Source organism: Haliotis rufescens, unplaced genomic scaffold (assembly GCF_023055435.1).
Source record: "Haliotis rufescens isolate VD_foot unplaced genomic scaffold, xgHalRufe1.0.p SCAF_19, whole genome shotgun sequence".
Classification (NCBI taxonomy): domain Eukaryota; kingdom Metazoa; phylum Mollusca; class Gastropoda; order Lepetellida; family Haliotidae; genus Haliotis; species Haliotis rufescens.
In genome coordinates this window covers 5,970,394-5,988,313 of record NW_025963879.1, presented here as the reverse complement: position 1 = coordinate 5,988,313, position 17,920 = coordinate 5,970,394, and the positions used below count along the sequence as shown (strand labels likewise).

The 17,920-nt window shown below is 43.0% G+C and overlaps 1 protein-coding gene across 2 annotated transcripts in view; it reads right to left on the bottom strand.

Moving 5' to 3' along the window:
* LOC124148417 (E3 ubiquitin-protein ligase RNF31-like) overlaps nucleotides 1–17,920 on the bottom strand; it is a 265,524-nt gene that overhangs the window by 128,498 nt on the left and 119,106 nt on the right. For both annotated transcript variants that reach the window (XM_048398840.1, XM_046519497.2), the window contains 3 exons: nucleotides 10,124–11,117; nucleotides 9,431–9,669; nucleotides 1,476–1,829 (listed from right to left, as the gene is read on the bottom strand). In XM_048398840.1, coding sequence (XP_048254797.1) covers nucleotides 1,476–1,829; nucleotides 9,431–9,669; nucleotides 10,124–11,117 — 1,587 coding nt within the window. The remainder of the gene's footprint in view (nucleotides 1–1,475; nucleotides 1,830–9,430; nucleotides 9,670–10,123; nucleotides 11,118–17,920) is intronic.

Below are 17,920 nucleotides of genomic sequence, written 5' to 3'. Positions count from 1 at the left end.
AGATAAATTTCTTGGTTCATGCTGACAGCCTGATGTTTATGTATTAATTGCCCATAATTTAGGGTGCATATAACACGCGAGTGCGTATTATTCGCGAAAAAATAAGTCTTGTGTACATTGATCAATCGGAAGGGGTGCCAATTGGGATTGTTCACTAGCCAATATATTAGCAAATATCGCCGTGGGCGCTTATTAGAGCGGGGCGCTTATTACGTCGAATACGGTATGTGTAAAAAAGCAGTATTAACATAAGCACTTTGCTTGTTTACCAATCCATTTTCACATTTTTGTGAATATAAATAGAGGTTATCACGCGAGTGTGTTTGGGGATGGTAAATATCCTGCATTAGGAATAAACATTGTATTTAGCGAGCCTTGGCGAGCTAAATACATAGTGTTTATTCCTAATACAGGATATTACCATCCCCAAACACACAAGCGTGATAACCTCTTTATCATATAATGTCATTCTTTAATTCTGTGCTTAAAAATCGCTTTCCCTCTCTCACAAACATAACCGAAACATTGCGAGTTTTCCTGCAATGCGCGCATTATTATTTATTACGTCAGAGGGTAAGTGACGTGTCAGTCGGACAGTGACAGTAGCCAATATAGTTCCAACTGAAATCTGTTTCTTATACAGTGGCGAAGCAACATAAATGCAAAACAACAATTGTTTTTAATTGCCTTTTGCGGCAATCCATCGGTCTGTTCGCTAGAGTAACTGCCCTTTGTCAAAGGGAAGCTACTCTAACCCTAGTCTGAGACGTCACGGCCACGGTCAGACCTTGTTGACAGTCGGTCTGTCCTGTCATAACGTTAAGAAGTGTAGTCAGATGTATACACAGCGACAAAACGCAACAAGGTAACAATTCACTTATATTTCGGCCAAATCCAACTATTTTAATTTGTTGTGAAGGTTTCAAGCCGCAGAGGTCTACAAGCACAGATATGGCTACTGATCCCGCTTGGCTAGGCCTCGTGCCCTCGCAAAATTGTTTCGAAATTTATATCTCCAAAGTTGCCCAAACTTATAAAATGCCTTATCTACGTCACAGCTCGACACAGACTTTCAGTATATTAGACTGTTCTTTTGATAATGATAGCAATTATCCCTGTAGTTTATCCAGATTGCCGATGGTTAATTCTGACTCGATCCCCTGTTGACGAGGGCGACGCCATGTTTGTTTATAAACAGTGAAAGTAGTCCCTACTTGACCTTTGATATTTGCATCTCTATCCGCATATGACCCTAACGGATATCGTTTTTATCCGTTGGCTTTATCCTGCCGAGAAACCTACCCGTTATATGATAAATATGTTTATGTCAAATTGGGAATTTCTACTGTCATTTACTGCAGATTTGGGGCCAAATCCTTCAAGAAATAATGTTGCCATCATATTAAAAACTGACAATATCTGAACTGTCTCAAAAAGGCAGAAAAGTGAAATGATGGCCACAGACTGATGCTTACCTTTATCATCTGCAATAAATCAGCCCCATCAAGCTGTGTCTTTTTCATATGTCTTTGTTCATTGATGTTCTCCATTGTCTCTTGGAATGTGGATTGTCTACTTTGAAAACTGTGTTCACTGCTAACTTCCTCATGAATAGGATGTGACTGGTTTTGACTAACACAATCATTTATTGCTGACTTTTGATAATCAGATGCCTGTAGAGACACATTATTGCCAAGCATGCCTGTTTGAGAACTGTTCATGCTGCTGTTTGTTGACTGTTTTGTTGATTCTGACACTTGTTTCCCCATGGCACCCAGAAGTAACTTCTCTTCATACTGACGATGAGCTTCCTGCTTCTCCAGGTACACCTGTGACCCAAGAGAAGCAATGTGTAACGTCAATGTGTCATGTATAACAACAACCCAATATCAACACTAAGACAACAGCCATCAAACAATTACTCTCTGTACCTCATATAGTCATTGTTATCTTTTTTCGAGGATCATTCTATTCAAGGAAGACATGTCTTCAGTAATGATCTATCTAAAATTTGAATTTATTTTAGTGCATCCACATTTGTCAGATTTATGCATCCCATCCAGAAACTACTGTTTAATGGCAGCATTACCTCACCTTAGCTGGTTATTCAATTTTACTTGTCAGCTTGTTGATATGCTGCTGGTGCTCCAAACTTAAATTCCCTGAATGTTTCACACTTAATAAAAGTTACTGTCAGTATTCACATACTAGTAAAATCCTAGATACTTTTTATATTTGTATACTTATCCTGCATTACTTCTTAATGCATATTACTGCTTGTTTCTTGACAGAGAAAAGAGCTGTGTGAGGGTCTTTGCTTGAAGAAGTTGCTCCAACTAGCCGAGAGGCCAGCCCATCACGCAGTTCCCACGTGACCAAGGGAAGTGACGTCACGGATCCTCACATTACTCTGTAGTCCGAAAGGCATCGTGGGGAGGTAGATCTGCGATGGGCAGGTCCCTTTAGATGCAGAAATGCAGGATAAGTATACAAATATAAATAATATCTAGGATTTTACTGGATTTTTAACTTATCCTGCATTACTAATACATCTTTATCGGACGGAACCGGAGATGGGCATACCTTCAGATGGGGACTTCCATCTGATATTTCCAGACTCTGTTCCCTCAGCCCATCCTCGGCTGTGTGGTCGGCATCGGGTGACCACTCCATGTATAGGAAACTCCGTTTCCGTCAGCCCGTCTTCGGCTGTGGTCGGCCTGGATGACCATGACATGGATGGGAAGAGTCAGGTATGCGTTGTGTCCTAGTACTGCGCAGCCTGACAATAGCACTCGGTTAGTCCAGGGCTTACGCCAGGGGAGGTCGAAAGGCCGGCTCTGGACTTGGAGGCGTGGTCAATGACGTGTAGTAGTGGTGACCCGCTGGGCCACTACCAACGGACCAAAGCTGTGCGTGCCTTGCACATCCTCCAAAGCGACGTCTCGCAGGTAGTGACTGGCGAAGACCGTGTTGGATCGCCAGAAACATCCCTCCATGATTGCGCGTAGAGAGCAGTTGCTGTAAAGCGCCATGGTGGAGGCGACCGCCCGGATCTCATGCAGGTTGTTGGGAGTGTGGGGGGTTCAATCCCGCTGCCTCGTAGGCCTCGAGGATGATGGCTCATAGCCAGAGGGCGATCGTGTTGCAGCTGACTTCTGCTCGTGCGGTCGCAGATACCGGTACGAAGAAGCGTCGTCGTTGTCTATGGCGTTCCTTGGCTTGTCGGATGTAGCAACGAAGCGCTCTAACCGGACAAAGACGGAGCTCTAGTTCATCTTCCGCGCCCACAATCGATGAAAGATGGGGGATGAGGAACGATCTATCGGGCTGGCCTAGGAGCTGATTCTTTGCACAGGCTCCGTGTGCTCCCTGCTCAAAGCGGACCTGTGTGACATCTAGGGCATGTAGCTCACTGACACTGGCTGCTGTGGCGAGCGCCAGTAGGAAGACCGTGTTTTTCGTCAGGTTGTAGAATGACGACGTTTCGAGTAGCTCGAAAGGCGCATCTCTCAGCGAGGTGATAATGATGTTCAAGCCCCGAGCTGGTGTACGAGATTTCGCCTTTTGGTCTTCCAGCCTGAATGAGCGGAGCAGAGCCTGTAGCTCCGGGATTTACGTCATGCGCCGATCTTCCGAAACTGTCAGGACAGAGTTGAGCGACACAAAGTAGGTCATGATGGTACTGCCCTTGAGATGGAGCATGAACTCGGACAGGAATTGAGGCGATGCAGATGTGGGGTCTAGGTGCTTGCCCCTGCAAAAGCTCTCGAGGGATTGCCACTTGTCATCATAGAGGCGCCTGGTGGTTGGGTGATGTGCCATCCTGATGGCCCTAGCCGCTCTGGCCGAGTAGCCTTTGGCGTTCAGTGCTCTCTATAAATGGACCAGACGTGAAGGCATAACCGGTCTGGTCCTGAGTGTGGCTGTCTGCTGTGAGGGTGGATCAGCAGATTTGGCCAATCTGGGTGTGGCAGTGGGTTGACGTCGGACAGCTCTCTGAGGTCGACGAACCAAGCCCTCAGTGGCCACTAGGGCGTGACCAAAGTCAGATGGAGGTTCCGTGTCGATCTGATCTTCTGGACGACTTTGGGGAGGAGTACAGGTGGCGGAAAAACCCATGCTTTTAGTCCTTCCCAGGGGACACTGAAAGTGTCGACTGCCCAAGCCAGTGGATCTGGCACCGGAGATATGTAGGTCGTGGATCTGGTAGTTCTGGCTGGTGGCGATAGGTCTATGTTGGGGAGACCGTGAATTCGACAAACAAGAGCGAAGGCATCTGGGTGAAGTTTCCACTCTGTGGGAGACACTTTGCCTGGCCAAGAGAGGGCATCTGCTAGGATGTTTCGGCAGCCCGGGATGTGGTGGACCTGGAACTGAATCCCCAGATGATCCACCAGGTGAAACAATCGGAACGTCTGTTGAAGGAGCGAAGTCGAGTGAGTCGTTCCTTGGTTCCGAAGGCACCATATGACAGTGATGTTGTCCGTCGGGATGGAGAGCCGGGCGTGTCTGAGGGCCTGCTTCCAGTGAGTGAAGGCCAAGATAAGCACTTCCAGTTCGAGGTTGTTGATCACCATAGGTGCTGATAGGCGGACCACAGACCCGAGGTAACCTGTCCCTCCAGGTGTGTGCCCCATCACTGTAAGGTCGCGTCTACGAATAGGCGCAGAGAGGTCGTAAGTCCTGTCAAGGAGACACCGCCTAAGACATTCGATTCCACCGTCCACCACCGGGGATGCTGCTTGAGATGATCCGGGAGGACGATGGAACATCTGAACTGGGTGCATGTCTCCCACGTACTGGAGTGTCGACAACTTGGACGGCTGGGGGTGAAGTCCCAGTCGTGCTTGTCTGGCTATTCACTGGAAGTCCCTGCGGTCGTTGTTACCTCCGTTGGAGTGGCCGCGGCGGGACTGTTATGCGCCCGATGCCCTGCCTTTTCCTCTACCCCGAGAGGTTGAGGTGGTGCCGTGCCACTGGGGCTGGAGGGTGTTGCGTCGCAGCTTGTATGAGCCAGGCTGGGACGCCTCAGCAAAGGCTGGCTGTGACACCCTAGCCAGGGTCTTGAGAGCTGTCTCGTCTCGGGCGAAGGGATTGAGTCATTGTGTAGTGTTCTGTCAATAACCAAGAGACAACCTGCCAACTTCCCACTTCGTTTATTCATCAGACAACAAGTGACAATTGGTAGCCAAGCCCGAGCACGGATTGCACGGGCGTTACGTAACAACGTTTTCCGAACCACTGATAACATTACATGAACGACTTCTGTTTACCATCAGAATATATCAAACAAAACCTAACATTTTACACATTGATGTACAGCGACAGGCGTCTGGTCGAGTGGTTGCAGCGTTCATGCAAGCCAGTCTGTACAAATACACTGCACGAATCCCATAAGGTCGGTTGACCTGATTACGGTCAACGATGTTTACAGTCGTAGGTCTTGACACGTGACATGTATGTCGTCCTGCGCAGTAAACTGTAACCCAGTATGATGAGTGGACTAGTTCAAGCTCCACACAAGGCCAATCCCCTGTGAACCCTGTGGTTGATAGACCAGTGGTGTGTCCAAGTTCTGAGCAGGATCTGTGACGTTGCAGGTGTAAGGGCAAGTTGATCCCCATGATAAGAGTGACGACTGGTCCGGTGTTGAGAACGATGACCCAGTTGGGTACCCGGAAGCATATGACGATTCTGTTGATTAACAAATCTGTCATTGGGTTGTGATCGTCAACTGTGGTGCAGATAATATCTACCAGACGCCGTGGGTAGGGACATCTTTGAGAGTCCAGTTCGCTTTCTCCGAAGAAACGTTCAAACAACGTTGATAGACAAGGAGAATTGTCGGGAGATTTCCACGGAACTGTCACCACGAGATTAGGCGCTTCCAGGACCTTTGGGAGTGTTGGAGCGCCATTGTAGGGATGCCCATCAAGTGTCAATGTTGGAGCGCCGCTGTATGGACGCCAATCAAGTGTCCAGCGACCGCTCTGGTCTCGGTAGGTAGTAGGCCCTGGGGAGCTGATCTCATAGGCCTGTAGAATGACAGCAGGTAGCCACAAGGACATCGTGGAATGGCTAAACGCCTATCAACGCGGTTGTCCGGGGCGTGCGTCTGTAGAGGCGCACTTGGGAGAGGCGCAAGGATAGGCGCAACACGAGACGCCAGGATAGACGCCTTTATGGACGCTGTAGATGGTGCTTTTTTAAAGGCGTCTGTATAGGCGCCCCACGAGGCGCTGGCGTCTGTATCAGAGCTGTTTAAGGATAGGCGCTCTCCGTATAGGCGCTAGTAGAGGCGTCTGCAGAGACGCTATGGGAGGCGCTTCTGGAGGCGTCTGTAAAGGTGCTGGCGTCGACGGCTGTCTGGACTGTAAGTACTGAATGTACTGGAGGAGGGAGGTGTCTATCATGGGCGTCAGTGCCTTAGGCGTCCGACGAGGCACTGGCATCTGTATAGGCGTCCGACGAGGCGCTGGCGTCTGTATCAGAGCTGTTTAAGGATAGGCGCTATCTGTATAGGCGCTAGTAGAGACGTCTGCAGGGGCGCTATGGGAGACGCTTGTAGAGGCGTCTGTAAAGGCGCTAGCGTCGACGGCTGTCTGGCCTGTAAGTACTGAATGTACTGGAGGAGGGAGGCGTCTATCATGGGCGTCAGTGCCTTAGGCGTCCAACGAGGCATTGGCGTCTGTATAGGCGTCCGACGAGGCGCTGGCATCTGTATAGGCGTCCGACGAGGCGCTGGCGTCTGTATCAGAGCTGTTTAAGGATAGGTGCTATCTGTATAGGCGCTAGTAGAGGCGTCTGCAGGGGCGCTATGGGAGACGCTTTTAGAGGCGTCTGTAAAGGCGCTGGCGTCGACGGCTGTCTGGCCTGTAAGTACTGAATGTACTGGAGGAGGGAGGCGTCTATCATGGGCGTCAGTGCCTTAGGCATCCGACGAGGCACTGGCGTCTGTATAGGCACCCCAAGAGGCGCTGGCGTCTGTATCAGAGCTGTTTAAGGATAGGTGCTATCTGTATAGGCGCTAGTAGAGGCGTCTGTAAAGGCGCTGGCGTCGACGGCTGTCTGGACTGTAAGTACTGAATGTACTGGAGGAGGGAGGCGTCTATCATGGGCGTCAGTGCCTTAGGCGTCCGGCGAGGCACTGGCGTCTGTATAGGCGTCCGACGAGGCGCTGGCGTCTGTATAGGCGTCCGACGAGGCGCTGGCACCTGTATCAGAGCTGTTTAAGGATAGGCGCTATCTGTATAGGCGCTAGTAGAGGCGTCTGCAGGGGCGCTATGGGAGGCGCTTGTAGAGGCGCTAGCGTCGATCGCTGTCTGGCCTGTAAGTACTGAATGTACTGGAGGAGGGAGGCGTCTATCATGGGCGTCAGTGCCGTAGGCGGGGGCGCCTGTGGGAGACCAAGTGTCTGTGCCGTAGGCGGGGGCGCCTGTGGGAGACCGAGTGTCTGTCCGGAGGATAGTATAGGCGCCATCTGGTACGTGAACGCCACGCCGGGCGTTACGGTGGTCACCGCCATTAAGATAGACGCTGTCGTGGTTGTCAAAGTGCTCTGGGTAGAGGCTACAACCATGGGGTCTGACATCAAGGTAGCAGTTGAGGTCGGGGGGTGGTCATCCAAGATAGCCGATCTAGAAGGCGAGACCTCGGAGTAGTCGGATATCGTGCGCCGGTGTTTCCTGGCCTGCTGTGTTCTGCGTTTTTTACACACACGGAGGTATTGTCTGAAAGCTGTGGGTGAAAGCAGTAAACAGTCTTTACATCGGTGACCCTGGAGGCATTGAGATGTACAATTAAGGCACAGGGGGTGGGGATCCCTTGCCGACATATTACGCCGGCACTTTGAGCAGGAGGGCATGATATCTGCAACGAAGCAGTGTAAAATCACAATCGTCCCCGCCCGATTATGTAGGCTATAATTTGTTTATCCCACTATGTGGGTTCATGAAACAAATATTACGACAAACGTAAGACAACATACAACAAAACAAACAATGCTTGCGAGGATACGCCAATCGTGGGGTACCAAGCAAAAGAATATAGAACGCAAACCAGTTCACAAACTGCTGGCTACGCAAAATATTCAAGATGGCTACTTGGAGCAACAAGACACCTGGCCTTATGTTTTCTTTTGAGAAAACGCCAGTAAGTGTCTGATAACGTTATGCACATGTTTATCAAACATAGAATGTACAAAATACAAACCGTAGGCACAACACATAGACAAAACAACATTAACTCAGATAGCAAACACATGAGGGTTTGAATCAGTTTTATGTTACAGCAAAAAAAAACAGGTCTTCTCTCATCAAGTGACAAGAGTAATGTGTGGATCCGTGGTCACGTGGGAGCTGCGTGATGGGCTGGCCTCTCAGCTAGATGGAGCAACTTCTTCAAGCAAAGACCCTCACACAGCTCTTTTCTCTGTCAAGAAACAAGCAGTAATATGCATTAAGGAGTAATGCAGGGTAAGTACAAAATTATATTATTACTGAGGATGAAAACCAACACAAAATTCAATAGATCTGGACAAAACATGGTGAAATCAAAAGAGTGAGTATGTTTAATGTCTCATTGAACAGTATTCTTGTTATATCATTGCATGTCAGCATGATGTGGTCGGAAAGTCTGGAGTTATGCAGGTCTCAGATGTTTAACACTTAGGTGAAACTCACATGCACGGGTACGGTGCAGACAAACCTATAAACATCATCAGGGTGAACCGGGATTCAAACCCATGATCAAAAAGTTTCTGACTCACTGCTCAGTGAATTGCTGCGCCTTTGACAACTGGGCCACCTGTGATCCCACAATCAAAAGGAGAAACATGCATGCCAAATATCAATTTCCTGTCTGGAAATTTCAGAGATGATGTTTAAACAGAGCCAAAAATGCATTTTGAGAGAATCCATGAGCATTGTAAAAACACAAATTTAAAAGCAAGGTCCAAATATAAAATACTATGAAAAATAGAACACATGGGAATCCCATGACTAACTAAACATAAACAACCATATTTTACACGATAAAAAAGTCTTCACTAGCCTCTGACTGCAAATAAGTTTGTTTGTTTGTTTATTAACACCACTCCAAGCAATAGTCCAGCAGATTACACATGAATATTTCATTAAAACAATGTATTGAAGAATGCCACTTTTAATTGACAAATAAAACTTTGAGTGGTAAGGATAGTCTAAACAAGCTGGGTTTTTTTTTAAACTAATGTCTAAATTTTGGATACATTGATCTATAAACTTTGCCTATTCAAAAAGCCTTACATTGATATTACTTACTTTACATGGTTGTGTAATCATCCTCATACAACTGTAATTATGAGCCCCTTTAAAGCACAGTTAAATACACAAGTTACGGATAAGGCCTTCAGGATCAGGTTAGCAAAATGAAAAAAAAAGAGATTTACCTGGTCTTGTTCCTGTGCAATCTTTGTCCCAACCATGGGTATATTTGGAGATACAACAAAAGTTTCTTCACTCTCTTTTATTTCCTCAGTTGGGCAGATATCATGGACAAACACTGGGTTGTCACTTGTACGATGACACATGTCACATATCCTTGTGTTGCTGTCATTGAACATGGTGCAGTGTTCACACTGCCATTGACTGCCATGATCTGGTTGTCTATTTGAGTTACTCCTGCAGGCTGCAATTAACAGATGGCAAAATAGGACTGTCCATGACTAATATGATGCTGTATTATTTTATTATTATGTTATAACCTCACAAATACTCACCTGATATAATTTATTCATCAAAATGTCTTCCAAATCACAACTCGCATTAACAATTTCCAGTACCTCATAGTTATTATTAAGGAAAACATAATTCACATGTGTCATTTCAATAAATAATGATTTTGAAAATTGGATTTGAAAACTTTCAAATTGGAGAGTCATCAATGGTGGAAACAAGCATGTGAATTTTCAGTATTATAGGTCCAGTAGATTCTGAGATGATGTTCACAGAACAAAATTTCACTTTATTTTGAGAGAATTTAAGAGTAAAAAATAGAATGTTCAAATCAAGCTTAAAATATGTGATATCCTGAAAAACAGATCACATGTGTTGAGCCCAACCACTAATTCATTCAAACTTACCAACTGTTTGTTTTGAATTATTTGTGATGGATTCTATGTTTTCTTCAGCTTCAGGCTTAATTGAAGGACTTGACTGTTGGTTCTTTTGTACAACTGCCAAAGAGGTGGTTTCTGTAGAGACAACTTGTGAATCCTGTAGAACCTGTGGCTGTTGGATTTTACCTGGTTGGATAACAGATGATTGGTGCATGTTTTCATCTACATTACTTACGACCTTTGTGCCAATTTGGCTTGCAACAGATGTGTTATGGGTTCTGCCTGTATGCTGGGCCTGATAAACACAAACAGGCTTATTAACACTGGATGTTGGCAAGGTGTTGTTTTCAAGTCTGCTAAAGTCTACATGAGACGGTGGATAATAAACATCTGATGATACCTGGGAGTGCTTATCTGAGTTGGATTCAAGTCTACTTCTATGTTTTTCAAGAATTAGTTTTTCTCTTTTCAATAAACCTTTCTTCTTGTTCAGTGCTAAAAATTCATCTTGCTCATAAAATTTCCCATTCATCTCAATCAAATGATTTAACTGCACTTCAATTTCCTCGATTTCTTCAGTTAGTGAAATGATATGAATTTCACATTTTGCCTTTTGTTTTTCCAAGTTTGATTCTTCTTTAATCTTTGGCAAAAGTTTAGATGTCAATGCTGACTGATCAATTTCAGACATTCTGGCAGATTGCCTTGGCATGCTCAAATTTAGAGGGGATGAACTGATGTTCTCAGAGGGTAAGAACACATGCACTGGTTCACTCTCTTGTAACAACTGCTGCTTCCCTGAAACCAGAGTCTGGGACACTAACATAGGTTTCAGTTTCCTATCTGGTATAGGGGGTGGGTGTTCTTTCATCTGGGGCACTTCATGTGGAGCTGCTGTTGTACAACTTTCTTCAAGTTGACCATAAGCACAACTAGAGCTCTTGGGAGTCAAGATTGAGTCAAGATTGAGAATGTTCTGCAGCATTGATGATGGATTCTGTCCTGCATGTTGCTCAGTCTGGTAAACAAAATAGAGGAGATCAATGAGTATATCAGGAAACAAACTACAGTCAAATCCTGTTAATCCAACATTTTTGGTTGCATATGATTATGTTGGATTAACGAGTATGTCAGATAAATGAAATTAGGTAGTATCAACATTTGTGATCGAAAACTGGACAACTACATGATAGATAACGATTCAAACACATTGTAAGAAAAAAAAGCGGGAAAAGGCAATACAGTAAACTACGGTTATAAGCAACTCAAAGGGACCACAAATTTTAGTTCGTTATAACCGTAGTTTGTTATAAGCATATATACAGCATAATACAGCAGATAGTTGGGACAAAAAAGTAAGTTCGTTGTATCCGTCAGTTCGTTATAAGCGTGTTCGTTAAAAACGTAGTTTACTGTATTCATATTGTCATGTTACATTGTTAGCAGAATATGTTTTCTAATCATGCAATGTCTAAAGTTTAACACAATGTATGACTGATTCAAAATACTTTTAAAGCATAGTCTGGAATGGTAGTTGCCAATTTGAAACTAGTGCTACAATGCTTAAGAAATCTGCTTTCTTAGTGGCTAATGTTAACTTCCTGTTAATAATTTCATTGGTTGGTCAAAGTTCGCGAAAGGTCATTCTGACGTGACCTCTAATGGGATGTCCTCAGCGGTAGCGAGAACTTGAATCCGATTTTAAGAGATTGAGGTAATCTAGGCATGTTTTGTTTATTTAAAGCAGTAATTGTTTATTGTTAAGAAAGTTTATCTCTGCAGCCGTTGAAATATGCAGTTACTCGACGACTCGTCTCGCATCAAAACACGGGGCTGTGTACTCACTGGCAGATGACCACGGAGTACGCCGATCACTGTGTTGGATTAACAAGACTGATTCACGAGTGATTTCTGTAATTCGTTGCAAATTTGGTGTGTCGGAGTCGGAGTGCGAGACTGTCAGATTAACAGGTCTTAATAGCACTGATTATTTGGTTCCCATCATTAGTGTCAGATAAAGCCAATTGTCGGATTAACGAGACTTGACTGTATATGCTCGAGAAGCATTAGCATAAAATTAGCCAGCCCGTAGTCCTAGAAGTTTTGAGTGAGGTCATTCAAATAGCTAAACACAAAACTTACAAATGTCTCATGTTCACACAACACACAAGATTTAACATCTAGACCTTGACTACTAATGTGGATACTTGTAGTACCAACATAGTCATCAGAGTATCATAACAGTTAGGTTATTACTACTGTTATATGTTGTGCCTTGTTAACCTAAGTACTCATGGACTGATGATGTCACCACATACAGTGATGACATAGTGATGACATAGTTAGCAGAATAAAACATAGCCGCCTCCTGTAAGAAACTATGTCTTGTATTAAAACCTCATCTGAAACCATTCGCTCTGCATCATTGATATTACAATACCTGCATTTGAAGTCAAGACAAGTCAGGAAATACTGGGGCACCACTTGAAATGGCTATATTAGTTAACAGTGAAATGTTTGGTACAAATCTTTTTTATTTCCATTTTTGCATGCATAATTGTACACAAGCAACTCAAAATTATTGGGTAATGGTGTTCGAGATATTATTGTGTATTTTACTTATCTAGAGCACTGTGGAATTAAATCAGATAATCAGATTAAAGAGAAGTGTGTATGTGTGTGTGTGTGTTGTTGTTGTTGTTGTTGTTGTTATGTGGTTGTGCATATTGTATTTTGTATATTGTACTGGAAGTTTTATTTGTGATGAATGTAACTGACAGCAATTTATTGAGGCGCTTATCATGATATAACATTTATACTAAGTTTTCATATAATAATTAGATCCACAACAAGTGCTTTTATGAGTTATCATGGTGTAACATTTATACAAAATTTCATATAATTATATGTATTACTTGCTAAACTATAATTATATGAAATTTTGTATAAATGTTACACCATGATAACATGAGACAAAAGTTATGTGTACATAGTTTAATAGATTTAAAGCCTTTAGATAAATACTAACAAGATCTCATTTCTCAGACATACTAATCAATAAGACAAAAATTATGTCTACATAGTCTTATAGATTGCCTTGAACTATTTTATTTAAGTAAATCTGTCATCACCTATATTAGAATAACATTCAGCAATTACTTCAATTTAGACTCATTAAGGATTAGCCCCAATACAAGGTCATCTATAGTGACACCATAATCTCTTTCCAAGCACCCAGTAAATATGTCAGCAGGATTAGTGCCAGTCCAACAGGATTAACAGTATTCCCCTCTGTCTAGCCATTCATTAACCATAAGGCACAGCCCATCGTGTATCAACCAATCATATTCCATTTTATTGTTCTAATTTTTGTTAAATACATACAGAAACCAAATGTTAAGCAGAAGGGGTTTGACGCTCATACCAAGCAGATCTCTCTCTCACAGCCCAGAGGGTTGTACCGACTCTCTGTGGCACCCTCAGCTATTTTCTAAGATATTGTAAATTGCTCATTGTTAATTGTTTTTGTAAATAAAATTGTGATTAGCCTCCTGTGACTCCGGCTCTTTGCTGACTGATTCCCCCAAGAAAACCAGCACGCCATTTGGAAGGTTTTGTTCATCCCATAACAGTCCATAATAGTATATTGCACATATACAAAACTGAATTTTGGAAAGACTCATTTTGCCATTAATATACTGGCTTTGATAAAACATACCTGGTTGCAGTATTCAACAGTCACACAATATATACCCTTGATTGAGTCCATGTAAGTAAACACAAATTAGTAAGTCCCCATGAGATATCTTGTACACAGTGTCCATCTTGTAGGTGCCCGTGAGGCGGTTTCTGTATTGTGCAGGGTCTGCATGAAGATGGCTGTGGTCGGGTCTCTGTAGGATAGGCGTGTATACTTCTTTTCTTAGGTCATGTGCAGGAACGACATCTTGAAGCGGAAGTCTTAGCAGTGTTGCTAAGATATTCGAGCAGGAAAGGTTTGGGATTGGAGAACTTGTTCTTGATCAGTAGTAGTATAGGTAATGATGGTTCTGGCTCACTTCCACTGGAGCAGGATTTATATACCTATACCACCACTACAGGAGTAATTTTTTATGCCAAAATGATTATGCGATTCAACGAGTCATGAGATTCAGCTAAATTGGCTCCAGCTCACCACCACCTGGAGTCAATGATATAAATTTTTATAGGTAATAGGGGTTCTGACTCACTTCCACTGGAGCTGGATTTATATTAAACGAAATATCAATATTAATTAATAATGAATAAAATTTACTATAGCCCACGAGGATATTGGAAAGGTGTAGGAGCAATATAAAAATTAGCCACCGTGGCTAAGGTATCTAAAGATGTGGCCAAGGATTGGTTAAAGAAACAAGCGATGTGGCAGATATATTTACTGGCACCGCGTTATATACCGAGGAAGAAGTTTGATATTTTTACGACGAATGAAGTTCATCAGGCTGACCTCTTGTTTCTTCCCCACGATAAGGTAAAACGCAAAACGTATAAATACGCTTTAACGGTAGTGGATGTGGCTAGTCGATACAAAGAGGCTGAGCCATTAACCTCGAAAGAATCAACAGAGGTAGCTAATGCACTGAGCCACATATATAAACGCGGACCACTAAAATGGCCTAAGCTATTTCAAGTAGATCCCGGTCGCGAGGTTTATGGGATCGGTAACTAAACTGTTAACAAAGAACGATGTCGAAATCGTCCGTGGTGAAAGAGAGGCCCACCGCAGTCAAGCTATCGTCGAAAGATTTAACAGGACATTAGCGGAACGTTTGTTTGGCTATCAGTATGGGATCGAAATGAAATCCGAGCGATTGAGATCAACCGAATGGGTGACACGATTATCAGCCGTTGTATCAGCGCTGAATAATAAAGTAACAAGATTAATAGGGAAGAAACCATCCGATGCTATTAAAATGAAATCAGTGACTTCCGAATCTTCAGCACCGAGGAGAGGCAAAGAACGAAAACTTCCGGATAGAGTAAGCGTAAGATATTTATACCAGGCCGGTGAACTCGAAGGAGGCCTACATCGCGCAACAGATCCCATATGGTCCCTTAAGACGTATAACATTAGTCGATTGGTTACGAAAGAAGGAGAGCCTATTCTTTATTATCTTCAAGATGGACCGGGTAGGGCATTTGTACGAGAAGAGTTGTTCATAGTTCCTGACGGTACGGTATTACCACCATAACCATAAGCATAGGTATTTACACCATCATTATCAATCCATCTCTTTGTATCTAAGGGGGATAATGATGTCTTGTTCATTCTTAATCCATATATCCTATGATTGTAACTTCTTAAAGAGTTCATCTTGTGTTTGAACGTTCTACCGTTGAATAATGATTCTTTATACTGTTCGTGTTTGATATGCTTTTTTACAACATACTTCTTAACGCCCTTAGCTTTTCTTATCTCTCCATTATCGGACTTCTTTATAGAATACATCTTAGGTCTTAATCCTACATACTCCGCTATAGGGGTCCCAGCACATTCATCCTTCATCTTACCTAACACCTTTTTATTTACAACGCTGTGCAGTGGATTATCTTTTGGGTAATCGCTCGTGTCGTACATATCTATTTTTTCTGCCATATCTTTATACACATCCTCGGTTTGTATTTCCATCAACAAAGAATCTGTGTCGGTGTATAACACCTCGCATCTATCGCCGTATTGCTTCTTAAGTTCGTTGTAATAAAAGTCATACATTAAATGTTTTGACAAGTCGAGAATACTCATACCGACGTACACCGGTCTGTTGAATTTTATATTACTCTTCTGCATATGCAACGCGGCTAAGTCATTATCGAATATCTTGCTTCTGTTAAAAGCCGGACTGGCTATAAGTTTCCTGAGTCTTTCTTCCTCATTAGATCTGACTAATTTAACATCAACACGCTTCCTTAGATTCTCCATAGTTTTACCAAATACTGAGTTATTCATGAGCTTATACAGATTCTTTTCGAAATCGCTGGTAGCTATCTTTCTTAAATCTGTGTTCAACCTTATATAGGGCTCCATCCAAGGGCTTTGATCGAACTTTAGAACTCTGTGTATTTTCTTAAGTTTCATACCTGTTTCATTTCTGTAGTGAACTATATATTTTGTTTTATCCATCAAATTTGGTACGAGTTTTTCTACGTTAGCTAACCTACTATTACCCATCAAGGAGCGTTGATATTCCGACATCCAATCTTTATTAACCATTAATCTTTCGGGAGCTAGCGGATAACTGTTATGGTCTTTATGTAACGAACTTGGATATTCCAAGTCAACTTCTAGTATGTACCCTTTATTCACTTCGATATTATGGATATTAATAACATTGATATCATCGACCCATTCAAAACCACCCGTGGGTAAAGGTTGACTCATAGCCCATCCGTACAAATTGTTAGCGTCAAGATATAATATATGAGTGTCGGGTTTACTCGGATCGTATCCTTCCACTTATTTATTATTAGCCTTAGAATACCTTTTAGCTGCCATCGATATACCACCTCTTAATCCTTTCTCAATAAACAAGTGCATATCGTAATCTGTGAGTAGTTTTAGTTCTACGCCGGTCTTCTTCAACAATGCATCCCACGATAGTCCGGGACTGGAATAGTACCATGCCGGGTCCAAGCCATATTGTTTGAAACATGTCTTTCTAAATATCTCGAATATATCGGCGAGTAACAGTACATCGGTTTTTAAGTACAGATCGGGATAATCGCCTAAATTCTTACAACCTAATTTATCCCAGACCGTCAGAGCGTGTTCATAATCGGCATCTGTTATTCTAGATTCTGTTAAGTTACTATAGAATGATTCGAGGGTTGGTAATTCAGTTTCTTCGAATCTAGACCAATCATCCATATATTCGTAAGGATATACACCTTTTTTCAGCAACAAATGACGAGTTATCTTATCGGTATATTTATTTGTTATCGCGAAGTCATCGGGATTGTTCGCATTAGCTAAATTGTCCAGGGAAGATAACAGAAACTGTACGGAGTCTATGAATCTAAGCCCATTACTTTGCTTTATTCTAGATTTCCCATCCTTGTCCCTATAATGTATAGGTTTAGTCAACGAGAACGATATGTATTTTTCCATATTATTAGGAATGCACGTTAAACCGCCGTCGGTCTTTGAGATAGCTTGCATAATGAGATGTGAATCGTATCCCCTAAGGTTATGAAACACAACGGGGATGGGTATTGTTTGAGAGTTCATTTTTAGTTTCAAGTTACACTCGTTATGAGCGGCTCCCCGATAATTACCCGTGACGTGACAATGATCTCTTACGGAATCCCCATCCAGGGGTTTGTTACAAACGTGACAAATCGTTGACTTCTTATGGGCCCTCCAATCATCCCTCGTCATACGCATGGGTTTCTTACACGATAATTTTTCCCTGATTATTCTCTCTTCATTTTGTAGATATTCTAGGAACTTTCCCGCTGCATAGGGACCTCTGTAAATCACGGGCGGGTTTGTTTTCCCATCATACCTTACAACTATATATCCAAACCCACAAGGAATATGTTCTTGAGTTTTGTACGTAAAACTACTATCAGTATTGCTATGGTTGGTATTTTCTATGGGTTTGATAAGCGCTTCGAAGTCGGCGTAAATTACGTACGGTACTGGCATTTGATTACAATAATGTTCAAATTTTAATATATTTTTTCCTTCTTTAGGCATATCGATCCTGATAGCATTCTGTCCAACACCTCTACAGTCTTCTTTATGCGCTTCTAATAGATCTTGTCTGCTGTACCCATGCAGGC